The sequence below is a fragment of the Primulina tabacum genome, chromosome 8 (genome assembly GCF_025594145.1).
Source record: "Primulina tabacum isolate GXHZ01 chromosome 8, ASM2559414v2, whole genome shotgun sequence".
Taxonomy (NCBI): Eukaryota; Viridiplantae; Streptophyta; class Magnoliopsida; order Lamiales; family Gesneriaceae; genus Primulina; species Primulina tabacum.
This window is the reverse complement of record NC_134557.1, coordinates 3,248,992-3,276,404: the sequence shown is the minus strand read 5'-3', so window position 1 is coordinate 3,276,404 and position 27,413 is coordinate 3,248,992. Positions and strand designations below refer to the sequence as shown.

General features: G+C 34.3%; 4 protein-coding genes across 4 annotated transcripts; 2 read left to right on the top strand and 2 right to left on the bottom strand.

The window, feature by feature from the left end:
• Positions 1 to 613: 613 nt before the first annotated feature.
• On the bottom strand, positions 614 to 7,983 carry LOC142552997 (CDPK-related kinase 3-like). The gene is made up of 11 exons (XM_075662959.1): positions 7,268 to 7,983; positions 5,706 to 5,836; positions 4,400 to 4,441; positions 3,995 to 4,103; positions 3,822 to 3,900; positions 2,704 to 3,000; positions 2,087 to 2,196; positions 1,527 to 1,634; positions 1,359 to 1,421; positions 1,069 to 1,236; positions 614 to 932 (listed from the first exon to the last, which is right to left on the bottom strand). Exons 1-11 carry the CDS (start codon positions 7,832 to 7,834, stop codon positions 798 to 800), a joined length of 1,809 nt encoding a protein of 602 aa, XP_075519074.1. The 5' UTR covers positions 7,835 to 7,983; the 3' UTR covers positions 614 to 797.
• Positions 7,984 to 11,903: 3,920 nt separating this feature from the next.
• LOC142552996 (rho GTPase-activating protein 5) lies at positions 11,904 to 14,558 on the top strand. Its single transcript, XM_075662957.1, has 4 exons — positions 11,904 to 12,521; positions 13,266 to 13,386; positions 13,469 to 13,588; positions 13,745 to 14,558. The coding sequence occupies exons 1-4, from the start codon at positions 12,046 to 12,048 to the stop codon at positions 14,351 to 14,353; spliced, it is 1,326 nt and encodes a 441-aa protein (XP_075519072.1). The 5' UTR covers positions 11,904 to 12,045; the 3' UTR covers positions 14,354 to 14,558.
• A 6,217-nt stretch (positions 14,559 to 20,775) lies between these two features.
• Positions 20,776 to 22,548, top strand: LOC142552995 (transcription factor bHLH14-like). Its single transcript, XM_075662956.1, has one exon. The coding sequence runs from the start codon at positions 20,930 to 20,932 to the stop codon at positions 22,382 to 22,384; it is 1,455 nt and encodes a 484-aa protein (XP_075519071.1). The 5' UTR covers positions 20,776 to 20,929; the 3' UTR covers positions 22,385 to 22,548.
• Positions 22,549 to 26,313: 3,765 nt separating this feature from the next.
• On the bottom strand, positions 26,314 to 27,413 carry LOC142552991 (uncharacterized). The gene has a single exon (XM_075662950.1). The coding sequence runs from the start codon at positions 27,334 to 27,336 to the stop codon at positions 26,437 to 26,439; it is 900 nt and encodes a 299-aa protein (XP_075519065.1). The 5' UTR covers positions 27,337 to 27,413; the 3' UTR covers positions 26,314 to 26,436.

The following is a 27,413-nucleotide window of genomic DNA, read 5'->3' as shown; positions in this document are numbered from 1 at the left end:
CGCTTCACAGATAAAGATTCGTGAGACCGTCTCACAAGAGACCTACTCATGTACTACAATCAAGTAAAGAAACTATTTTTTATGTCGCGTTAGACACCAAAATATTTTCTATTTTTTGCCCAACATTATATATGATACGTAAATGTCATAATATTTTCTTAATAGTAATTTCAGTATATTTTTCCACATTTTTATGTACTAACTTTTATATATGAGGATCAATTAGTTTTAAATTTATTTATCTTATTTAAAAATTATTCATAAAAAACACATGATATTATATGATCCATATAGATCATTAATATTATAATATCGTACATGCACTGATGCTAATACATAATCTGCTGCGTCATTTTCATGATTTTATAACTAATTTCAATAATCAGATAATGAAAATTTGAAGAGCAGAAACTACACTAATTTTACTGGCAGCTCTATCTTCTGGGAGAAGAAGGAAGTTTTTCACCAATCAATGTCTACCCTTTTAACACCCTTATCCAAAAATCAATAGAGAAATTGGTGGTGGCATGCAATATGGTCACCATTTCGATTCGGTAAATAACTGAAGAAAACCCGAGGATGACAAATTCTACTCCTAGTTGAACATTCTCAATTGAAAATGTACTCCAATTTTCACCAAGTTAAATTTAATTTGTACATCCAATTCTCCCTCCCTCTCTACATGAAATAGGCTCCTCCAAATGTTCAAATTGTTGAATACTTTCTATAACTGATCATCAAACACCAATAATAATATTTTTTTTTAGAAAAAGGAACAGAAAGAGAAGAGTATAATCCTAGCGTTGTCTAGTGTTTGAGCTCCGAGGAGTCAAACCGTGCAAAAATTTGGTATATCCAAGCAAACTCAGTTTCCCATCGCTCCTCATCCAATCTCTGAGCATGTAATGCGCAGTTTGCCCAACATTTAGCTCCTGCATGCATTTGTCAAACATTATCCACCATCAAATCAACAAACCAACAAGCTTTTTATGTGTCACGCCACTTAACGCTTCACAGATCAAAAGGATTAAGCTGTACAAACACGATGATAAGTAGCTAGTATTTTACCCGAGCCAATTCCTCTACCGATATGACTCGGTTGCCCTCTTGTTCAAAATGCTCAAATGCCGTGAATGCAATTTGCTCCCAATTTTCAAGTGCTTCCAATTGATATGTGCTGATTGCCGCTGCACAGAACTCGTCAAAGTCCAATTTTCTGTAAGCCAATGGGGACATCTGCAACATCAAAACACCTAAATTTAGAATACACGAGGAAACTAAATGTCAAAGTAAAGATAATTTATTCAAACGTAAAGAAATCAAACTTATTCATTAAGGTATAAACTTTGAGGGCTGACCATATGTAGAATATCTGGGACCCTAGACACCTGCATAGCATCAGTAGCATTGTATGCAAGAGCCTGAAAATTCAACCGACACTAACATCACCATTTGTACATTATAGAGTCCTTCAATGAATTTCACACGGGGTGTGAGTAAGCACACTAGAAGAAATTAAGATCGACCTTTCTGAAGTTGTCAAGAGAGACATGCCCATCGTCACCAGGCTCCAAAAGCATAAATTGTGCTCTAAGATACAATAACTCATCCTCGGTCAGTGCTTTTGAAAGAGCCTACCAGCATCCAATGAAATCAATTAAATATTATTCATAGGTCAAGGTAAAAAGAAAACGTGATTCAATCTTTAGAGGTTGAAAATTGAAACATTTCTGTAAGTTTGTTTATCGAAAAACACTTCTAGTTTTGTTTTCTCAGAACATGTCACACAATGTCCATGGGGAAACATATCGATGTGAAACAATAAAGGGAGTCAACAACGTTGCTGGTAATTGTTTACGAAGGATACTGATATAATTTATCGGAAAATTAATGTGGGAACAGTTTGACTAATTGAAACCTTATTAATAAATAATATGTCAACTTTGTTGACATATTAATCAAGAAAAGAAGTTGATGGAGAAATCAATGGCCAACCAAACACTAATTGCATTCAAAATAGTTAGACGAACGTGCAATGATAACAACAGAACAAGCAGTCAACTTTTAGTCGATATACAAGTATTACCTTCAGGGCTGCACGCTTGAAAGGAGTAGCGTGCACATATGAATTTACCAACTTATAGATTAGTATGTCAAATGGAATAGGATGGCTCTCACTCCGCAACCATGGATGAGCTGCATTTGCAAAAAAAAAAAACTAAGTATATGCATCACGTTAACACATAGTTGTTGTACAAGAAAAGATTTTTAGTCTGAAGATTAAATAAAAGAAACTAAAGTTATTTCGGTTACGACTCTGAAATTGCTACGAAATAGAAATATAATCTCCGACCTCCAGCAACAATAAATAAAAATAAAGAAAGACAAAATGAACTGTTTCACGTGAAAAGAATTTTGAAAGATGTAAATAAAAATGTAACAAAGAAAAGTTCAACGAATAGATTGAGTTTCCTGTAGATCCTGATCCTATTCATGTTCACCTCTTCTGATCATGTCGAGTGGATTGTGACTAGGTTCATTTAATTCATATGACAAGATGAAGAAGGATTCACAAGGAAAAAGTATTATCTTTAAAGCCAGAAGGTGAAAAAGTAAATTTCTAGTCAAGTATATGGCGATTACACCCACACAGTTGTCACTTTCAAGAAACACACATAATTGACTCATGGAGCAGAAACTAACTCAAAGCTTGAGCAGCAGTCATTCTTTTCCGATAGTCCTTGTTCAAAAGTCGTTTTACAAAGTCCTTGGCATGAGGTGAGATAGATGGCCAAGGCATGTCCTCAAAATTTGGGTCAGCTCTCAAAACTGAACGAAATATACCGGACTCCGTACGTGCCCAAAAAGGTCTGCTTCCACATAGCAAAATGTAGGTAATGACACCAATACTCCAAATATCAGCTTCCACGCTGTACGATCTATGGAGAACTTCTGGTGCCACGTAATAGGCACTTCCAACAATATCATTTAGCCTTTCATCTGCTGATACCAAGACACAGAAGGGGAGAAGAGCTAAAACTTTAGAAACTGCAAAGAATACTCAGTAGGAACAAAAGCTAACAATTTAATCCACCCATAAAAGATTCTAAACCATGACGATAACAAGTTTCAGGCACATCAAGATTAGTTTAATCAAAATTGGAACAAAAAAAAGCAGCAGTGTCTAGTGACATCAACTCCCCATGTCTGGAGATTTATAAAATTGTGCATCTCTGTCAAACAAACAACCTTTTGGTACAAGTAAAAATCTTTTGAGATGGAGAGAGTTGATATGTACAATAAAGGATGGGGAAAAAAAATAGGAAGTATATCAAGCAAAACTCCCATGACAAGTAGGCACAAAAAGAAATAAATAAATCAAGTGAACAAGAATATCCTAAAGGACAGCTAAAAGATTTCAGATGGCATGTGCACATGGGAAAATTCCAAGTGCCCGCCGCTTGAAAAGCAAACAGACAGTTATTATGAACTGTAGATAGCACCAAATAACTAAAGTATAACTTGGGATTATAGTGACGAACTGCAAAACTCTATAAAAAATAGTGTGGCTTCAGGTTCAAATGAGAAACAAGAAAATTGTGATCTACTTGGCTTGTATTTATGTTACGAGCCTTCAAGTATACCCAAGTCTCAGTAGCAGTATCCATCAGACTTGATAGTACTTGGATGTTCCCGTTGCAATACCGCTACTTGATGGAAGCTGATTGGTGAGGTTACATAAAAAATCAATATGCACTAGATCATTTACAGCACACTCAGTGGACAAAAAAAAGTTAAAGAATTAGGTAGCTAACTGTTACCTGGCCTGATGAAATCAGAAAGACCAAAATCAATAAGCTTCATATCCGCATCTTCATTTCTAGAGGTGAAAAGAAAATTCTGTGACGCAAGTAATTGCAAGTTAAAACCAGCATTAAGACTTGACATTTAATCACTGTTTAAGAGACTTAAACAAAAAATCTTGCTAAAATACCTCGGGTTTTAAGTCGCGGTGAACAACACCTTGAAGGTGACAAAAAGATACGACGCTAAGAATTTGAACAACAATTAGTTTTGCTTCCTCCTCTGTATACCTACCACCTCTGAAATGGACAGCAACTATGAGTTTTCTTCAACCACAGAAATGACAAAGTGATGATGTGTGTAAATTTTGAGTCTGTCAATTAATAAGTATGATAAAGCCAGCATTATAAATACAATAAAACCTTGCCGTTTAGGTTCCATATAAAGGTGATAAGTAATAGATAATCTTATTTAAAAGAGAGTATGACCTACATGGATTGACTAACATTAACATGCATAATTAAAATCCAGATATGAGAGTTGGACTTTTACGTGGGAAGATGATAGGGTATATAAAATATGTTAACTCACTTACTTCGACAATATTCTGTCCAGTAGTTCTCCACCTTCACACAACCTGGGAGATGAGGGAAAAAATTAAAAATCTGTTCACAGGCAAAAGAGAGTAGAAAGATGCAATGAGGCTCAGTTCCACTTAGCACAAAAGGTCAAGGAACCCACCATCGTCTCAGCTCCCCACCACAATTTTAAACACGAGTCATTTCTAAATTTAAATAAATGTCATGAAATGAGTTCTATATTTAATTTAAAAGAAAAAATTAGGTAAATTGCATTCAGTCATGCAGGAATTTATTTACCAGCAATCCAAGAACTAAGAGTGGCAGATCATCTCCAGAAAACGAGTTAAAAGGAAAAATGAAACCCACTAAAATCAACCTATGATAAGGCTTATTGCATTTTATCGAATCAAAAATTCCAGAACTTGGAAAAGCACAATCCATTAGATAAATGATATAGAAAGGCGCAAAGTTTTGCACGGAAAGAGACTTTATAAACTTCTTTTGCGTGTTTTACTTCATAATAGTTATGCACCCAACTGTCAAAACAAGTTTGGATGGTAACTTACACACACATATAGCAATTCTTTAGTGCAAGTGAAAAACTTTCAAATCCTAGAGCTAGGGAAAAAAATTAAGAAGGTTGATTGACAAAAGAACAAGGAGCATTATTGCATTGAAAAGGGTATTACAGAAGCGTAAATCCTTCAAAAGAGCGAAAAACTTAGGTTGTACAGACGAAAACCTAAGTAGGAAAAGAACGCAAGAATAAATAATATAACATTGTCAATGAGAGACATGTCAAACACCTCTTTGATCTCATGGGGTGTATTCCATACGACCATACCAATTTCCTCAAGTTGTTTTTTGGTAATTTTCTTTAAAATACTCGTTTCTTCAAAATTATAGTTATAATACACTAATTTTTAATGTTTAAAATCAGTAATGTGTCACGCACATGGATCGTGTGTGCACTGATGGCTGGTCTAAATAGAGGCCCTTTTGCTACTTCAAAACCATCACTTAAAAGCAGTCTTGTGAACAGTAGTTAAAAGCAAACATGGTGCACACAGGACCAAGACAAAACCTGTAACAACGGATACATCTTGAAGCTTGGAGCACATATCTTTGATGCTCCTAGAAGGCTTCAGGTATGCTTTTGCTACAAATTTTTTACATACATTTGATTTTTTCTTAAAATTATTTTGTTTATCAAAGATTTTCTTCTAAAAACTATGGCCCATCGATGCTGCACTTCATAGGTCAGGATTATAAATATGTACAAGTCTAGGAGAGAATCATAGAGCATAAGGAATTACATACTCCATTATTATGTACACGTTATTGGCATCTTCACATGCATCATAATATCTAACTAAATTCTTGTGGCCTGAAAGAGCTTTTAAGATTTTCACTTCTCTGCGAACATCTTCAATGGATATTGCAGTTGTCATCTGCCAAAATAAGTTTGTTAAGAGATACATACAGTTCATACAATCATAAATTGTGAGTCAAACTGATATGGGGAAGGAAAGATACAAGGATAAACAAGATACCAGCCTACACCAATATTGAATAGTCAATTGGCATAAATAAAAGACTTCTGGTATTGTAGAAATATTTCATTTCATTTTACATTCTATAAGAAAAGATGTCTGGTGCTTTACACTTTTGTTCATCTCAATATACATATGAAAACTTGGAACGATATTTTTACTCACAAAAACTACATTCATTTCAGAAAGAAAAGGATCCCAAGCAGCAAACCCATACATCCAAGTAATATGATTATATATATAATCCACAAGAGTGACTCCAGGCCACTAGTTAATTAACGTTCAACAATAGGCAGCTTTTAAGCACTCCTTTCATCTGAGATAAAACAGTTATATTTTCAATGAAATCCCTGATAGGCACTCAGTCATTTTTTGCACGTATAAAATCTTAAATGCACATGCTTTCATTAACACATTGTAGATCTCCAATCTTAAACTGTAAGCGCTCAGAGGAAATTTTAATGTGAATTTTCTAGAAAATAAATCCTCCTGTTCCATTTACAAAAACTAAAACTGGAAATGAATCTGACCAATAGAGTATGGTACTAATTCAACAGTTGACCAAATGTCACCTCTGACATAGAAGCATCAATAATGTTGAATAAGATTAAAATAGCTAATGTTGAAATCTCATAATTAATATTTCCAATCTCATAATTAATATTTCCTCCATTCCAATCACAAACGAAAAACAAGTCATTTATGGATATAATTAGGAATGCCATGTAGATCAAACTAGTCTCTCTTTCTTGCTAGATGTCCCTATCTCACCTAAACCAGAAGAGCTTTCATTCCCTCACATTCACATATTCAGGAATACAATATATTGGCCAACCTCAGCGTTGCGATCAACCAATTTGGCAGCACAATGGCTCAACATTCCCTGATCCACACAAAATTATCCTTTTGCCCTCTACTACTTCTAATTGAACTCCCAAAATCAGCCAGACGGCTTTTACCAAAAGCTGCAAAATTTGATCGCCTATCCTGTTGTTTAAACAAGTGCACATGAAAGACAGTGGCTATCTGCTAAGAGACAACCACACCATCAACGTGACTCGAGCATTTATTTTACACGATCAATTTTCTAAAGCAATGCCAAGCCACTACACTAGAACTCCGATATTGGACGAACCCCACCAATTCCATATCACATTTGCAATTTTATTTCTGTTCTAGGAGCCAAATATACGCCCTCACAAAGCATGTGGTTGAGTTAGCACCCGAGCAGACAAAAACATGAGCACAATCTACTGTTATATATTTGATTTTAATTAAATTTGAATTTCCACAGGCAAGGAGGATACGATCGATTAGCAACAAACAAACCTTAGCCTTGGAGATGATTTTGACAGCAAGAGGTATGTCCTTGAGCTCCCCTCTCCGCGCTTTAGCATAGCAAGTATGTCCAAAATGGCCTCTCCCCACCTCTTTCCCCAGCTCAAACTTGGCTCCAAAATTCTTATTATAGCCAAAATTTTTATCCAGGGCGTTGTGGATCGGTTCCGCCCCTTCCGCCACAGTGGTGGCAGCGTCCTCGGGAATGGTGCCCTCCCTGGGCGGCTTCTTCCCATGGGCCCCCAACTTCCTCAGAGAAGACCGGATATGCTTCGCCGGGGACGGTGGAGGAAACGGCCGTTTGAAAAATCTCCTCGGTGTGGACCTTGACGGAGAAGGAGAGACACCCGCCGGAGTGGCGTCACCGACACCAAAGGGATACGGGCTGGGCCAGGGGCTGCTTGCGGCGGAGGATCTCGACGGAGTGTTCTTAACGGAGGGGGTGCCGTTCCGAGGGGGCGTCTGGGAGTGGCGATCCCCTCCGTCGGTAACAGTAATAGTAGTTGTGCAGCCATGGTTATCGCTGGTGGGGATCGTCTTACCATAGCACTGCCCCATCAGCAGAGTGCATCAACTCGACACGCCTCTCTCTCTCTCTCACACACACACACAACTGTTAGGATTATATATACACACACACACGGACAAATCTGGTAATTGGATCGGAGAGAAAAGTCAAAGCAATCAACGGTGGGGATCTTTATTTTTGGGCAACTAATACAACATTACGGCGTAAAAACGTTAAAACGAAAGAATGAAATGAAAATCTCAGACAGTTTCTTTCGTTTGTTTGCTTTCTCCTTATTTATAAAATTATACACTCACAGACAAGAAGTCTCCGTCGGCCATCAAGTAGAATAGAATGCTGCATGTTTATCCAATACAATACGAGATTCAGCATTGTGATTGGTGGAGAAATAAATTTTGAACTACTAAAAACGGATAGATAAATAATTATTGAATATGGCTCTTGAGATGGTCTCACGAATCTTTATCTATGAGACGGATCAACTCTAACGATATTCACAATAAAAAGTAATATTGTTAGCATAAAAAGTAATATTTTTTCATGCATGACCCAAATAAAAGATACGTCTCACAAATACGATATGTGATAACGTCTCACACAAATTTTTGTCATAATCATTTATTTACGTGAACAAATGAAGATTGAAACTTTAAATTCTGTCTTTTCAATTATTTTCAGTATATTTTACTTAATTACTACTGCTATTATTTTAATGGGAAGAAATCGGGTCACAAAATGAGTTCGAGGTATTTAAAGATCCAAGGCCTGATAAAACGGCCCAATACAATCTTCGACCCCAAGTACAGGCCCATTGGACTTCTGGCTCTGTTTTTTTCAAAAATCCCCTCTCCTCTTTTAAATTTTCCTGCCGATCTTATTACAGAGAGAAAACTCCTCTAAATTTTAATTATTATTTATCTAAAATTTATTCCGTTGCATTTTACCTATCTTTCTTTGAGTAGGTTTCTTTGAGTATCTTTCTATGACCACTGGACCAACAACTGTCCAAACAGTTGCCATATACAACTGTAAATGCGTGTATTCATTTTTCGATTTGCTCTCTCTCTCTCAAATTAATTTTACAAAATTAGGTCATCTATATTTTTGGTACCACAATTTATACATTTCGGCCAAAAAATTCGGTATACGGGCATCTCTCTTAATATATACGTAAAATAATGTATAATGTAGTCGAAGTCGATCGATTTAGAATTATTTGTTAATGTGCGTTTATAAATTCAATTTATATCAAGCAAAATTGGCATGTTTTGATATAAATTTATTCACGACAATAGATATACTACAGACCATCTTTCAATTTCATCTGTCTCAAATATATAGGCATGTATCCAAATTAATTTAGACATATTTTTTAAAATATTTTTAGAATATACCCTTTTTTAGTTTGGGTCTTGTAATTAATTAACTACTGGAAAGATAACAAAGTATTTATATAAATATTCATCAGATATATATATATATACACACACACAGATGACATTCATGCGATGGATTTGAAATGTTAGAAGCTGAGTGGGACTGATGGAGAAGGAAAGGAACATGCCATGTGCATTCATGTGACCATAGTATTTTTTCAATTGGAAACTCCGTCGTATTATATTTTGGGGGAATATATATCTAATTTTGGATGATAAGCCTCGTCAACAAATTCGAACAAAACAAAATTGGAAAAATAAATAAATATTTTTTAAATTTAAAATCAAAATAATATTCCAATGCCAGGTCATGTTTGTTTGTTGGTACTTGGCCTAGAGGATCGAGTGACCAGGGTGTATCATCACTGCACAACACAACCAATGGAGATGCTCATTATTGTTTGTTGTCCATATTTTAACTGTCATGTGACTTTCTTACGCAGTCCAACCAAATATCAGTATCGGATGATTTAAAAAATAAGATGTAAAGAATTTTATTTTATCTTTAAAATGGGTATTGAGTAAAAATGTTAATCGTAAGTCCACCGGAGCTTGTTGGAGCACTGTGGTGTTCACCCGAAAGATCACCGGAGCTCATTGAAATCTCAATCATACAGCAGAAGAAAACCAGATATTAATCGAACGTTCAGAAGAAATGGCGCTGAGAAGAACAACCAGATACTAAACTCTACGGAATATAATTCGTTCGTATATGATCTTTTGGGAGGAAATAGGAAAGGGTCGAAAAAATAACTCCCAAATAGGATCCGCTCAAAATGTGACGGTACTACTCCCCCAACAGAACCATCACGCCTAATATTATGTATTATAAGTTATAAAATACATAGGAATTCAAAGTACAATCTATATTTATTGCTTTACCCAACACGATCTATTGCGTTGGCATAATATGATCAAGCAGAAGCAGAACATTTACACTGTTTGTATCAAGATAATATAATGTTTCATTATTATATGATTTCTCTTAAAAACAATCGAATTCGATCCTTACACGTATTGTATTAGCTAGGTTATACCATACTTTCATAGCAAGGTTAATTTGTTCGAAGGTAGGTCTTTTGTGAGACGGTCTCACGAATCTTTATCTATGAGACGGGTCAATCCTACCGATATTCACCATAAAAAGTAATACTCTTAACATAAAAAGTAATACTCTTTTATGGATGATCCAAATAAAATATCAATCTCATAAAATACGGATCGTGAGACCATCTCACACAAATTTTTGTCTTTGTTTGATGGTGGCCAATGGACTCAAATTAACCAAACCTAAACAATTATAATAAAGTAGAAATTAATTCACACCTCCCTTTCCTTCTTCATGAATTGAGATCTTCAACTACTTCGACCGGTATGTAGTAATTAAGGCGTGCGTTCCCGTATAATGAATCGTTGTACCGGACCGGACATGCATGCTTTGGCCCGAGTCGATTTCAAAATTAATTAGTTGCCAACTCAAAAAATAAAATGCATTCGAATTTCTGAATTAATAACATAAATACATGGAATATATAGACTAATATTATAATATAAAATATAACAATACATAACATCAAAATATTTTCAATATAATCAAATTAACATAAGGCCTAAATATTTCAAGTAATCACTTAAACAGGGAGAAATTATCAAATAAGGCTACGTTTGGTTGGAGGATAAAATCATGAAATGATTAAGAGATAAATGATAAAAAGAAGATTGAAGTAGATAATGATAAAATAATATTATGTTTGGTATGATTGTTACGAATGAGATAATTAAGAATCTTTTGATAAACGGACAAAATTGTCCATCCACTTCGGCGGCGGCGGCGGTCGGCGAGATCAGAGGTCGGCGGCCGGCCGGAGGGATTAACTTAATTAAATAAAAATTTTATCAAACATGAGATTAAGTGGGTTAAAAAATCATAAACTCACCTTATCTATCTCATCAAACGCAGAGTAAGTTTAATAACGGAGATTATGCAACTATTTTTCAATTCTCTCTTATCCCCCCTAGATCATACGTCAACGTCTGTCACTCTCCAGCTCCAGACAATAATTGGGGCTTGCCTCCTCACAGCTTTCTCCTTACATCACTTTCAACGAAAAAAATACGAAGATCCCATTTCTAAATCAATAAACTACTCCAGATCACAATAGCTAGACTTATATATTAATTAGTATTTTTTTCTCATTATTATATATAACTGTCCCCTAAATTAAATTAGAGGAAAGTAGTGATCATGCCACCTAGAGATGGATTTCCCAGACTTGGGGAATAGTTGGGGTTACACGATGGTTGACTGCGTTGAATGCCATCTTCGTATCTTTTTTTTTTGGCATATATTTAATATTTTATTGAAGCTCATTATTATATAGTATTTTGGGAGTTGATTGGAGTTTACCTTATGACCATAACATGCTGTCGGATCACTAAATTATGCAATTTGATTTTGGCTGATTTGATGCGCAGCTAAACTGCAGTAGACGACGTTTCATGTTAAAATGTGTATTTACAGTAAATAATGGTGGAATTGAAAGAGAGGATCTTTTATCTTTTCTGTAATTTAATAAATGAGAGAGATGATGTAGCCATTAATCTCACTTTCACAACCATATCTCTTGAGATTCAAGGACGACCACTCTTTCATTCATTTACCTTTTTATTATACCAACAATCTCGTTGTCATTATCATTAATGCATTTGTTTTTACCTCTCATTTACTTCTTACGCCGGCACCGCGTATCTATCAATTATTAATATTAGTAGACTAAATTTTACTACTGTTGTAGCTGTTGGTTATGACGCGGCGGCTTTTCAGATCCAAGTCTTGCACGCTCTCGATGCCATTCAACTCTTCTTCTCCAACGCCGCCCTCTGCGTATACGTACCACCAGGAAGAAGAAGAAGAAGAAGAAGAAGAAGAAGAAGAACCAGAAGAAGAAGACGAGGGATATTTCGGGGATTTCAACAGCGATGATGAAGCCGACTACGATTCCGAGAATCCGGCTACTACCCCATTTATCAGCCCCATGAAAAATTCTTGTAATCTCAATCAGCAGCAGCAGTTTTCAGTTATCGCGGTGGTTGCTTCGGCGCTTCGCAGGTCGCTGGTCACCTGCAGCTTGGAGGAGGACGACGTCGAGTCGGACGTAGACATTGGATGGCCCACCGACGTACGACACGTGTCCCATGTTACGTTCGATCGGTTCAATGGATTTCTTGGAATCCCTGTCGAGCTCCAGCCGGAAGTACCCCGTAAACCCCCCAGCGCCAGGTTTCACTACGCACTCACACCATACAAATGTCGAAAATTTAATGATTTCGTAAATTAAATTAGTTTTTTTTTTTTTGCTAGACAAAATAAATAGATAAATTCTGACGCAAGATTACTTTCTACAAATAAATGTTTAATTAGATATGGTTTTTTAAAATAGATTTTGAATATATATTTTCGAATTCTAATTTTCATTCAAATTTAAGTTTTACAAGGAAGTAAGGAATTTATTATTATTATTATTAAATAGGAAAAAAAAAACATCATTTTTTACTTACTATTGAGGATAGATTTGTAACTATATATATGTTTTTACATTCCAATTTGATTATATAGATTTTACTTTATAAAAAAATATATCATTTTACGAAAACAAGTGAAGAGTCATTATCGAAAAATGAAATGCAAATATATATATAGATTTGAAAATGGGATTAATTTTTTTCGGCCCTGCAATTTAGTGAAGCATGTATAAATCTGTGATTCGATGTATGCATTAACAAGTTGTGCAGCAGGTGCACATAGTATAAGTTAATTTGCCTGATAAGGTTGTTAGAATACACATGTCTGACCAACTTTTGCTGTTCTAAAAACCATGGCTGGCGGGTTATTTTATAAATGCAAAGATGACATTCTTTCAACACACTGATTAGGAATCGCTATCTGCACATCAACATTTAAACAGCTCGTCTTAGTGTTGATTTTTGATTACCCTATTCTGATTTGTACCAATCATGATTACAGTACAAGTGTGTTTGGAGTCTCCCCGCAGTCAATGCAGTGTTCCTATGATCATAGAGGAAACAGTGTGCCCGTAATACTTCTTCGGATGCAGAATCGTTTGTATTCAGAAGGCGGCCTCCAAGTATGTGTATATATATGTCTCTACTCTTGTTAATCTATATGGACTTCATGAAATAATGTGTTGAGCGTCTGTCTTACTGAAGGCAGAAGGAATTTTTCGAATAAACGCCGAGAATAGTCAAGAAGAAAATGTTAGGAAGCAACTCAATAGAGGTGTTGTGCCACATGGAATTGATGTCCACTGCTTATCCGGACTGATAAAGGTACGTGTTTTTGCAACATGATTTTAGTAGTACCTCTACCACATCTGGTTCCAGAATTGTTATTTGATTTCTAGTTAGTATGAATAAGGTAGATATTATTAGATAAACATAAACATTCTTATATTCATGACCGACGAAGAGGTGATCTTGAAACAGGCATGGTTTAGAGAGCTTCCTTCGGGAGTTCTCGACTGTCTGACGCCCGAACAGGTGATGCACTGCAACACTGAAGAAGAGTGCACCCAACTTGTGAAGCTACTTCCTCATACCGAAGCAGCATTACTCGACTGGGCGATAAATTTGATGGCGGACGTGGCGCATCATGAGCATCAGAACAAGATGAATTCAAGGAACATCGCAATGGTATTTGCTCCTAATATGACCCAAATGGCTGATCCCCTGACGGCATTGATCCATGCCGTGCAAGTCATGAACTTTCTTAAGACGCTGATCGTGAAAACCCTCCACGAAAGAGAGAATCATTCTCGATCAGCTACCGCTTCAAACGAAAGGGATCATCAACTGGTGGTGAAGGAGCAATCTGCTGATGATTATAGCCTCAAACAATCTCCCGATAATAATAACCCCTCGTGGAGTGCCACTAAAAGGCGTACATTGGCCGGTAGCTTTAAAGAGGAATACGACATGGAAGCGGAGGGCATATTGAATCGTCTAAGTTTGCGCAGAGGTATGCGAAAGCTGTGCCGACATCCCGTGTTTCAGTTGAGCAAGACAGTGAAGAAGAATGGTGGCTTGGAGCTGTAAATACTACACTAGTTGGTAATACTAGGCTGTGTCCCCTGTTATATTTTGTGAAAGGAATGAGATATTAATTTATTAGGGTCCATTTTTTGTAATTTGTTTGGTTAATTATCAAATATTTTGTCAGATTAAAGCATGTATGGATGAATTGTAAGTACCATTTTTTTCTAATTCAAATCGGCACGATTGTGCCAATATTTGACATTTAGAGGCAGAGTAGTTTAGTTTGGCAGTTGGGCAAAATATTACAAGAATTTGTGCCCACCCCCTGTTTTTGGTGATCAAATGGTACACTAACGCTCAAACGATCCTTCAAACAATATCATTAATCACTGGTCGCTTATTCCAATCAGTTACATGAAGTAATTAAACTCATATTTTTTGATAGAGATTAAATATCCATAAGATTTTGTAATATAGTTGTTAAATAATTAACTTTATTGATTTGGTTATCTTACAGGTTCTACCATTATTTTTTTCCCTACCATTAAAATCTAAATAAAGAAATCTTAATTCAAAGTTCAAGCCACGACCATATCAAAAACTAGATCCGGAACCGAAATCGTATCCGAGTGATTTGATTCAGTTTCTAGTTTTCATTGGAATTTGGTACTCCAGCTATCAGTTCTAAATCAAAATCGCGATTAATTAGGCATACATTTTATTGGACTTCCGACTCACGGGTTGAAGTTGGGGACTACAAAATATTCTCATTATCATTATTTTCTCGTTCAAGTAGATCGATGTATATAACTTTTTTTTAAAAAAACATAAAAATAATATATATATATATATATATATATATATTAACACACGTTTATAAAATATGAAATTAATGTCGGCTATATTAATCATTACAGATGCTTGTTTTCTAAAACATAAATTAATTTTGAAACCAGATCGATAAAAAAATTTCCATCAACCGAAGTCACAAGAAAGTGGTCGTGTTTGACAATCAAGCTTAAACATTTAGGTGCTGCAACAAAATGTGCAGAACATCTCACATTGGCTAAGTTTATACATAAAGATTACGTACGATTCTTCATATTTCCAGATATAAAAAGAATTGCACCATTATGTGTTAAAAGTGTTGGAAATATTTGAGAAAGGTTAGAATTGAATGACTACTCTGTCGAGATTTGAGGAGGAGGAGGAGAATTATTATTATTGAAGAAAGACGTGGGCAAAAGTCGCACTGGGGATGCTGCTGCGTTGGGCAAGAAACCTAATTGTTTTAATGGTGGCAGGCTTTTTATTTATTGGTTTGTTGAAGTATTACATTTATTATTTATTTATTTTCAATCGGGATTACCTTCATTTTGTAGCCTAGCTGGTTTTCATTCATCCAGACGCATATTCCAAGCTAGGAACACGAAGTATTTAATTATTGGAATATGATATCGGTTGATCATGAGTCATTCGTCATGCATGGTACTGATTGGGAGATCTTGTTGTGATGATTCCTAATTTTAGTTTGTTATAACTTCTATATTGGTATTATGTTTATGAAAAAGAAACGGTGTTTGGGCTGATAATTTCATGTCAAGAATTATTGCATATGTTTTTGGATATTAAGTTGCCTTTATTGTGTGCAGATAGTATGAAAACACAAGAGAAACATTAATAGACGTCTCTATTTTATATCCTCTAGGGGTACATTCACATTTGATACATTTACGCTGAAGTTTTCATGTGATAAGTAATTCGTAAGAATATTGTAACGTCAACGTGGGATTTCGAATATTCTTGTTATTCGATGGCCGGTGGTTTATTTTGGCATTGCTGCTAATATTATGCAATAGGCTTTGATAAGTTTATCGCATGCTTTGCGAATATTGAAGATTCGTTGAATTGTTGAATGTCCAAATTTTACCTCTAACACCTTCGAATATTCAAATATCGGGGAACGAGCATTTGAATTTGAGTGACAGCTAATACAGCTTGTAAAATATGTCAAAAATTGAGGTTTTCTCTGCAAATCTTTGATATAGTTATTTTATCTTCATTTGCAAAATCAAATCATCTAGTTCATTCTGCTGACCAGTTAGTTTGCGCGTGTGTCTGTCCCGACTACCTAGTTTAAGGCAAATCAATGTTATTCATAGCATATTCACTATGATTTCGTTAGCATTTCAGGTTATTTCGACTCGACCATAGGTTTATTTTTGATTACCCTATTCTGATTTGTACCTACTAATATACTATAGCTTGTTTCGAAAACACAATTAGTAAAACTAGAATTGAAAATCACTTATACTTGATGTTAAAATCAATTAAATATGAAGATTACAAATAAATTAAACATTAAACCATGTAAGTTTTGTATTGCACTATAATCTCTGGGTGCTCCTTCAGTTTTATTCTTTCAACAACTCTTAAAAAGCAAGTTCAACCACTCTCTAACCCAAACATCCCAACCACCAAAATCTGTCGATAGTCTTAATTATAATTATTAATATATATGTACCTGCAATCTGTAGCTAGAAGCACTCCATTCAACGAATTTGGCTGTGCGCCGAAGAAAATCATTAGGTGTTGGTACGAGGCTATAAATTGGGCTGCTGGAGCTTAAATTTATATCCATTTGTGAAAAATAATAGTAGCTAGGTTTCTGGACTTTTAATTCATGAGTTTAATTATCGTCTGATTAATTATTAATTCACTTCGTTTCCAAGTAATTACGTGCTTCACCAAGGCATATATATAAGAGATATGTGCATGTATTAAAATTTAAAATAAAATACTATAATTTTTATTAATTATGTAAGTGAATGGAATGGGAACAAAATTTGGACATGAAATGTATAAATTATGATATTGAAATTAAAAACGTGGTACGCATTTTTTGAACAAATGAAAAATGACAGTAAATCCATTGGAACCAAGCTTATTAATTAGATGTGATGTGGGAGCTGCGCATTTTTTTCATTGATATCACATACATGCATGCGATGTTCCTTGATTTGATTCGCCAAAAAAAAAAAAACAAAAAACAAAAAACAAAAACAAAAACTTCACTGTTTCAATTTAAATAGATACACTGAATTTATTATAATTTTCATACAATTACGTAATGAATACGTACGTGTAGTTTCTCATGAATACATAAGCAAAGTTTTTAGGTGAATGATGCAATTCTATCATTATATTGATGTCCCCTGTATGAAATGTTATCAAATTTCTGTAAATTTTCATAGAATTTCTAGAAAAAAAAAATCTAGAAAAAAATAAAACGTATATTTCAGAAAATGAACAAAAAAGAAATTTTATTCAGGTTTTTCTTTTCTTTCAGAAAAATATAGGCCTCCTAAATATATATTATTTAACAAGCATATGAAATCTACGGCTAGTCATGAATTTTGGGAGAGTCATCAGGATGTTCAATTAATTAGTATAAAATATACTATTGTTTTTTTAAAATTAAATAGAATTCCTAAGAATCATATTTTCAAATTTTAATTTTCTATAATACGATTCATCAATATATAAAAACTGAAACAAAAAATAGGATTGAAAATTTATTTCAACTTATTTGAATTAAAATAAATTCAAAGTAATATATGCATTATGTCACAATTAGTTCATTAAAAATGAATGACCAGCGTGCAAAGTACGTATATGCATTTACATAATATATTTAGATTATGTCTCTTGTGAGATGGTCTCACAAATTTTTACGGGTCAACCCAACGGATATTCACAATAAAAAATAATATTCTTAGCATAAAAAGTCATACTTTTTCATTAATGAGCCAAATAAGAGATCTGTCTCACACAATACGACCCGTGAGACCGTCTCACACAAGTTTTTTCATATATTTAATAACTAAAATGATAATAATAATATTTCAATAAAGGATAAATTCGAAGGAAGTTATGTAAATTTCTTTTTAAAAGGAAAATTACAACATGATCTACTTTAAGCTATTTCATGGAGTAGATCTTTGTGAGACGGTCTCACGAATCTTTATCTGTGAGACGAGTTAATCCAACAGATATTCATAATAAAAAGTAATACTTTTATCATAAAAAGTAATATTTTTTCATGAACGACTCAAATAAGAGATCTATTTCGAAAAATATGACCGTGAGATCGTCTCATACAAATCTTTATCTTTTTATTTGTCGGGTTGATTTTGAAAGTCTATTTAATTTATTTTATTAAATAGCAAGCAATCAAAGGAACACGCTTTGAATTTTGAACAACTCAGCACCAACGTTGAGACATGTGCAACACATTCTTTAATTTAATTTCCTTCTTTCCTTTTTTTAACAAATCAGTTTTATTTATTTATAAACTTAATTATAAAGAAATTATTTCAGATCTATTAAATAGTCAACTTGTTGAGAGGGACATGGCATGTATGTTGATTCACAAATACATCAACCCATTTTCACATTTCTTGAATCTTTAGACTTTAGCAACCACTGATGGAATATTATCACACACACACACACGTACACGTGCGTGTGTGTGTATTTGTGTGAGTATATTAAAAACAATTTAAACTATTTTAGAAACAATTTGAAGTCCATAATAGCCGATTGTTATTTATTGGTATGACTAATTATGTTGGATTGTATACTTTTATTCATACATTTAAATACACTTATGTTATTCTTGAATGTGCTGAAAAAAAATTGAGTCATGAAATTTTAATTTGTTCAAGCGTTAATTTATACGAAACACAATTAAAATCGAAAAGAGGAAATTTTAAAATTTAAAAATATCATAAACGTAACATTATGTCTCCTCGAGTTATTTATTTTTTTTTAAAGAGGGAATCAAATAGAAGAAAGCGAGGAAGAAATTCTTGTGGTCCTTTGCTTGAAAAAACACCTTAATCAAATTGTCGTGTACAGTAGTTGATAATAAGGATATGCACCAGTGGGGGAGTGCTTACAAAACCTTGCAGACATCGAATATATATATAAAATCAATATCAATTGAGTTCTCCATAATTAATTGAGAACGATAGAAGTAGGTTTTTCCAGACTACCCAGCTTCCATCGATACTTAAAGACAATAAATTGCTTTCTTTTAAAGAGTAAAATTTATTTTGATATACGAGATACAAATTGATATGGCAGCTAATATGGCAGAGGATGAGACTACTGGGCTACATGCCCGATCTCAACTTAATTGATATATAATCCAACTAAAAGTATAATGTTATCCTTAAATGAAATTGTTTTCAAGTCCCATTATTTTTACTAAATTCAACTAGACACACGTTTCATTTTTAAAGGTTATTTTATTGATTAAAATTGTAAAAATAAATTTATAATTATTTAAAATTATATTATAATAAATAAATATCATACTCTTGGTATAAAAATTATACAACTATTAGTTAACACAAATACATATTAACTTTGATAAATTATAAACTCAAATATAATATATTTTCAAAAAATTTATAAATATATATTCGAGAATGAGTTAGATTTTCATAAGATGTTGTATTGGTATTTCGGTCGCCACGTACCATCAATTTTTTTCTCTAAAATTTGTATTTTCATGATCGATAACTTTCATGTTCCGTTCCACAAATCAATATTAGATTTTGAAAAAGTAAAATGAAGAAATTTTACTTGTACGAAAACAATATATCTAAGCTTTGATGACAAATAGTTATTTATTATATTTTATCTATATTATAAATAAAATTAGTTGTATATTTGAGTTGATAATTATTTATCGTAATATTTTTTTAAAAAAAATAATAAATTAAAATAAATAATCTTGAAAAAAAAATTTATACCTAATGATTTTATTGATATAAAACTTTATATAAAATTTATTTAAGTGGGTCTTCATTAATAATTATATGATTAGATATTTATATATTGCAGTGCACGCAATGAGCTCGTATCGAATCATAATAACAATAATAATAAAAAAATCAATACTTAATGGATTAAATTATGGAGTAAGAAGTGTTCTATTAAATATATCTAAATTATAAATAAATGTCACTTTATCATCGATGCATACGAAAATAACAAAAAAATTTAGTAATATATCAAAACTGAAATATATATTTATGTTAAAAATTTGACTTAAGATATCATAACCAAATTTCAAACAATGAATTCGCAGCATGCCCTACCTAACAGTTCAACATTAATAAAATTCTTTTTTTTTTTTTGGGTTCGTTAAAAAAAAAAAAACTCCTCGTTTTCACATGTGGCACGATTAATAAATGTCTCCTTTAACATGCTACAGTACGTACTATGCCACTTGCCAACTATTTTAACTTTAACATGCTACAGTACGTACTATGCCACTTGCCAACTATTTTAATTATCTAATATTAATAATGCGATGAAATATGAATATTTTTTATATCAAAATATTATTAATAATATATTATATGGTTTCAAAAAATTAAATATATATTATATAGTATTATTTATTTATTGTTGGTCCGCTGCTCCAAGAAACACCTCCGATCACTCTGTTGGTTTCCACCTTACAAAAGAAACGAAAAGGCCACTGCTTCCCCTCCATCCTCTCCTCTTTTTAGCCAAACAATTAATAAATTCGCTTTTTTCAAGCTCAAGCTTACCTGAAGCATGGATGATGACTTTATCATCTCCTCTCAATCTTTATTTTCTCCCATACTGGAACAACAACAGCCTACTGTGATTCAAAAGAAGCTTCAATACATACTACAGAACGAGCACGGTGGGTGGGCGTATGCCATATTCTGGAAGAGCTCCAGAGATGATAATAATGGACGCATTTTTCTCACATGGGGAGAAGGTCATTTTCAGGGGACCAAGCAAAGGTCTTCCAAATCCGTCTCTCCTCAGCCTGAGAGAAAGAAAATCATGATAGAAATTCAGGCTCTCATTGCTGATGCCACGGGTCCAGTGGACGGTGAGGTCACGGATGTTGAGTGGCTTTATGTTATGTCCCTTGCTCAGTCCTTCTCCCTCGGTGACGGCATCGTGGGCAAGGCCTTTAATTCTGGGTGTCTGATTTGGTTGAGCGGTGAGAATCAGCTCAGGTCTTACAACTGTCAACGAGTAAAAGAAGTGCAGATCCATGGGATGCAAACCATGGTCTGTATCCCTACTTCCAATGGTGTTGTTGAGCTGGGATCTGATGCTGTCATCGCCGAGAACTGGAGCTTAGTTCAACAGGTGAAATCGCTCTTTGAATCTTCTTCTTCAAACCCAGCCGACCATCGCACCTCAAAGGGTGCGCAGTTCGTAGAAAAAATCATTTCGTTTGCAGATGTCGGGGAGATGGCTGATTTTCAAGAGGACGGAGATGCTGCAGCAGTATTTCCCAGCAAACAAGAAGCCAATATGAACAAGACACTGGTTAACAAACCTGAGTTACCGTTTTCTTCTTATCTGCAAGATTCGGACCGCTCAGATTCAATTTACGATTGCCATTTCTTACTAGAGACTAGCACTAACGTTGAAACCAAGGGTAGTACCAATACTCCAGCCAAGAAGAGGGGCAGAAAGCCAAGCATGGGGTCCGACGTGTCACTGAACCACGTGGAAGCGGAGCGGCAGAGGAGGGAGAAGCTGAACCATCGCTTCTACGCCCTGCGGTCGGTGGTTCCTAACGTGTCGAGGATGGACAAGGCCTCACTCCTATTCGATGCCGTTTCCTACATCAAAGAGCTCAAGTCCAAGATAGAGGAGCTTGAACGAGAAACCAAGAAAGTGAAAGTCGAAACAGCGGATACAATGGACAACCAAAGCACCTGCACCACGTCGGTGGATCAAATCAGGCCCCCGCCCAGCACCACCAATATCAATTCTACTTCACTGGAAGTTGAAGTGAAGATTGTTGGGGTTGATGCGATGATTCGGGTTCAGGCCGACAACGCCAATTACCAGGCCACAAGGTTGATGAACGCCATGAGAGAGCTGGAGCTGCAGGTCCACCACGCCAGCATGTCGTGTGTGAATGATTTAATGCTTCAAGATGTCGTCGTTAGGGTTCCCGATGGATTCAGATGCGAAGATGCGTTGAAAAACGCTCTTGTTGTGAGATTGGAGCAGTAATTAGGCCAAATTAATCACCATCATAATTAAATGTTACTGTGTTATTTAATTAATCTTTCAATTAACAATAATAATGCATATATGTATGAGCAGGACTACTCGTTTCATCACTAGTTGTTTGTTTCCCATCCATGGCGTAATATTATCGTTTATCAATTAATCCATTAGCTTTAATTTTGTTTTAATACATATGTATGTTAATTACAACCATGCATGCATGTATATTAATTGATTCACCTAAAATATCCAATCACGTTTGTGCTTCCCTCCGAATTCATGTGGATGACAAAGTCTTGTACTGGAATAATTAAGGTTCTTTTTATTTTAATATTATTATATACTGTACATATGTACAAGAACAATAATGGAGTTTAGAATACACATGGCTGGCCAGAAGGTTACATGGCCCCTACCACGATAAAGATGTACCTTTTTTTTTGGTCCGGCCTGGCCTTAACTATTTTTTTCCTCGACCACGTGTTAAATATTTTCCTTCCTTTCATTTTCTTAAATATAGTCACGACCTTTCACATACGCAAGCACTATATAATATTATGTTGAAATTAAATAAATAAATAAACTTTTAGTCAACCGTGTTGATGCGATGCCTGCTCATACACAGGCGCGTAGAGCTTAACTCATCAATGCGGTAATTAAAATATATTGATTTGGATGGTATTTGATGTACATGCATGCCTGGACTTTTGGGTAATGCGCCTCATTTTATTAGCGTGGAGATCATTTGTCATACCTTTCACTTTCGTTGATAAAAAGCAAATCCATACTACAGTACTGCAATTTCGTCCAATCTTGCTTGAATCGGTAGTATTTTATCAAGACTTCGGAAGTATGTTTTAAGAGTTGCCAAAATAACTTTCTAGATCTCGCGATAAAAGTTGCAAAGCAGGTTTGATTATTTATATAATTTTTCAACTTTTTGCATGTGCTACCAGCCTATATCATATTTCCCAATATATGTCAAAGAAATGGCAGCAGCATTTAGATAGATGTCGGGCGAAATTCTGTCATTAAAACAACGTTGTACTGATCATTTTATAAGTTTGTATGAGTTTGGGGGATCAGGTTTGATTAAAAAAAGTAGCAACATTCAACCAAACCTGTGGCGAGATGATTTAAGTATGTGCAAAACTATTAAGAACTCGACTGAAGGATAAAAATGATATACAAATCTCCTATGATGTATGGAGATGGCAAAGACATAATTTAAGCTTCGACAGTAAAATAAACACAATATTTCTATATCACCTCTTTTTCTTTTAATTTAATTTTTTTAAAAATTAAATTTAAAAGATAAGATAGATTGTGAAGTTTTGCAAAATTATGACAAAACATCAATGTCAATGACAGACACTCCAATATATTTTGCGGCTTGGACCACTAATAGCAGTGGATGCTACAAAAATTGCAACGTCAAAGCTGTCATGTTCTGATTCAACATGAGCAACTAACGGCGTGCGTACGTTGTCTTTTTTATATATATTATTAATATTATTTGTCTTGTATATTATTATTATTTTATAATTTGTTTCATTATTATTATTATTATTATTATTATTATGAATTTGGTCACATATCTTATTAGTAAAATAAGATTTATGATTAATACAAAAAAAATATTTTCTAAAACAAAAAAATTACAATTTTTTTAAAGATAAATTAATTCATATTTTACAAATAAAGATTTAAAAAAAATTGGTTGAGTGACTCACTAATTTTAAGATGATCTATTTTTTATATTATTAAATTTGAGTTGCAACTCTCATTTTTTGTTTAGTCTCAAGCCCTATTTTATTAATGAGTAGGTCTTTTGTAAGACGGTTTTACGAATCTTATCTGTGAGACGGGTCAACCTTACCTACATTCACAATAAAAAATAATACTCATAGCATAAAAAAAGTAACATTTTTTCATGAATGACCCAAATAAGATATCCGTCTCACAAAATACGACCCGTGAGATCGTTTCACACAAGTTTTTGCCTTTATTAATAGCATATTAATATGTGTCCAAAATTTAAAAATATAATTATAATGAAAAAAAGAAAAAAAATTATAAAAAAAGAACAGCGGTTGATCTTAAAGTTATGATTGCCTTCTACATATAAATTTTAGCGGTTGATCGAGACTCTAAAATAAAACCTTATTGTTTTGCAACCACAGAAAGATTATTACCAATCCTTAATCAAGTTGCGAAAACACGAAAATGTCTTTTGGGAAGTAATTTTCAAAGCGTTTTGAAAGAAATGAGAACATCATATTATCAAAATCAATACCCTTATATAGGTAGATAAATAACAAGTTGTAAATAACCTAATGATCCTTAAACCAAACAATAAATGTCATAATTTTTTTAAAAAAACAACAATAAAAATAAGCTTTTGAAAATGATAAAGAAAGTAAAATTTCAAAGTTTATTTATCTTCAATGCATTAGAATCGAGAACCAGCCATTACATGCTTAAATATGATTAATCTGAGATTAAATATATAAACATATTTTTTTATAACTTTTAATATAAGACAAAAACTTGTATGAGACGGTCTCACATGTCGTATTTTGTGAGAAAGATGATATGTTATTTGAGTCATCTATGAAAAAATATTACTTTTTATGCTAATAGTATTACTTTTTATTGTGAATATCAGTATGGTTGACCCGTCTCACAGATAAAGATTCATGACAACGTCTCACAAGAGACCTACTCTTAGTATAATTTGGATTATATTCAACAAAATAATAGATGAAATAATATACAAATATAATAAATCTAAAAACAAATGTATGACTTTAATTCTAAAAATTAAAAGTGTCTAAACTAACGGTTTTCCACAAATATATCACAGCTAGAATATTGTCTAATTCTTTGTTGGACTTTGATCCAACCTTATCCTCTCGATCTAACTCGTCTGATATTTTATCCAGATAGATTCATTTTTTACCGGGCTTCTTTGGAGAAAAAAGTATGAAGCCAGAAATTTTTTGTAAGAAGAATTTCAAATTATTTAAAGACAATCTACCAGTTTTAATATTTCATTTTATTAAATAAAATATTAGATTTTCATAATGTTAATATTGAAACTAAAAAAACTATGTTCTAAGGAATATATATTAAACATGATTAATGGGGGTAAACTATGTGTTTGACTATGTTTCCACTTTAAATCAAAATTGATTGCATCTATATCGAAAGAACATAAGGTGGAGGCGAAGGGGATTTGATTACTTATCCTCCACATTTTTTCCTCACATAAATTGACAGCTAGTGACTACATTGTCAAAATGTTCCTTTAATGTGGGATCCACCACTCAAAATAAATTAACAAATTTTTTTATAAAACATCTAACATATCAATTTTATTATTCATATACCTTATTTCAATCATTCATAAAAAAAAATATTTTTTATGATAAGAATATTATTTATTAATCTAATACATAAAAATATATGAAATCAGTGTCACAATATACATGTTAAAATAAATAATATATTTGTTTTGAAATATTCTGGTCCACAAAAATCAAACGCAGACCCAGATATGAGAAGACCTAGACCCGTTCTCTTACCATGTAGTTGGCTGACATAAATTATATATTAAATAATCGGACCATACACATCTCAATTATTATTATTATTTTATATTTTTTGAAGATTGCAGCTGTCTATGTTATGATTTAATATTAGATGAAATTAAAGGAAAACCCGTAATCCGCCTAGTGGAATGGATATGGACGAACATCGATGTGATTTTTTTTCGAATATCACTTTTATTTTTCTATATAAATAAATTAATTCATTATTAGAACAAACCTGCCTTTTCCTAAATAAAAATTCGATCAAGCACCTGAGATGGATCTTGAATGTTAAATTATCGTTTTGTTGATGGACGAATGTTGTGGATGGATCCGCAGTTCAATTGTAAGAAGTATATAAATATATCAAAATCACGGCTTGATTCGACAAAAAGAAACAATTCCCAATAGATGAGAGACGAGTAGCTAGCTGATCGAAAATGGATTGTGTAAATAGTATGATCAGTAAAGAATCCAATGCTCACCGTCGATTGCAACTTTGAAACCGTGGAGTCGGGCGAATATGTTCACGGCCTTTCGAACACCAACCCACACAATGTCGTGCCCGAATAAAATTCCGCCAGGCTTCAACACCTTGTAGGCATTGTTGATGTCCACCCACGCCGAGTGAAAGTCATGCGCCGCATCCACCTCCACCAGGTCACCGTACACGCCCCAGTCGCACAGCCCGCCCAGAGCGGTGTTCGTCGAGAACGGCAGGAACATGATTGAATCGGAGGCGTTCTCCCGCACCACGTTCTGCATGAACTGGTACAACATCATGACATCTCCGTTCACCATCTTCATCCCTTTTCCTTCGTCGTAGTATCCGGGCCACCCCCTGAAATCGTCGATGCACAATACCTGAGTGTCCAGGCCCATTTTCCGAGTCAGCCCCACCATGTGAATCGCGGATGCTCCGAGAAACGTTCCCACTTCTATGATGGTCTTGGGCTTCACCTTCTGAATCAAGTGCTCGAAAACCGGCGCGTTTGAGCCCCATCCTTTTGTCCACCCTTCCAAGATCAGCCCATCGGAGCTAACGTGCTTGGGGGGGAACCCTTCCCAGGGAGAGGTGTGATTGAAAACTCGGTCGATGATTGTTTGCCGGATGTTTTCCGCCGCCACTGGGTCCCCGCACTTATCAGGCGGGAAGATGCTGTGGTCGAGTAAATCTGCGGCAGATTGGGACAAGAGTGGCTGTGAATGCCATAAATAACCGAGGATGAAGGATAAGCAGAGGAGGATACAGAATCTGGTGGGTGTGGCGACCTTTTGGAAGGCGAGACTCAAAAACCTTTTCTGTTGTGTCCGGTGTCGGTGGTTTGTTGGAGGTGTCTCCGGCGAACCCGCAGTTTTCATATCGCTCTGCCTTAGATTGCCTGTTATTATGGCTAGTCTACCGAGAGAATAATATATGATATTTTCCTGTTCGACCG

Bases quoted from the DNA above. Each gene is read 5' to 3' on its own strand.
- LOC142552991 (XM_075662950.1), bottom strand. From the start codon at position 27,336: ATGAAAACTGCGGGTTCGCCGGAGACACCTCCAACAAACCACCGACAC.
- LOC142552995 (XM_075662956.1), top strand. From the start codon at position 20,930: ATGGATGATGACTTTATCATCTCCTCTCAATCTTTATTTTCTCCCATA.
- LOC142552997 (XM_075662959.1), bottom strand. From the start codon at position 7,834: ATGGGGCAGTGCTATGGTAAGACGATCCCCACCAGCGATAACCATGGC. The intron at 4,442-5,705 runs GTATGTAATTCC...CTCATCTCCCAG, and splicing joins AACGTGTACATAATAATGGA to GTTGTGTGAAGGTGGAGAAC. The intron at 1,635-2,086 runs GTAATACTTGTA...GGATGCTGGTAG, and splicing joins TCAAGCGTGCAGCCCTGAAG to GCTCTTTCAAAAGCACTGAC.
- LOC142552996 (XM_075662957.1), top strand. From the start codon at position 12,046: ATGACGCGGCGGCTTTTCAGATCCAAGTCTTGCACGCTCTCGATGCCA. The intron at 12,522-13,265 runs GTTTCACTACGC...TCATGATTACAG, and splicing joins CGTAAACCCCCCAGCGCCAG to TACAAGTGTGTTTGGAGTCT. The intron at 13,589-13,744 runs GTACGTGTTTTT...ATCTTGAAACAG, and splicing joins GCTTATCCGGACTGATAAAG to GCATGGTTTAGAGAGCTTCC.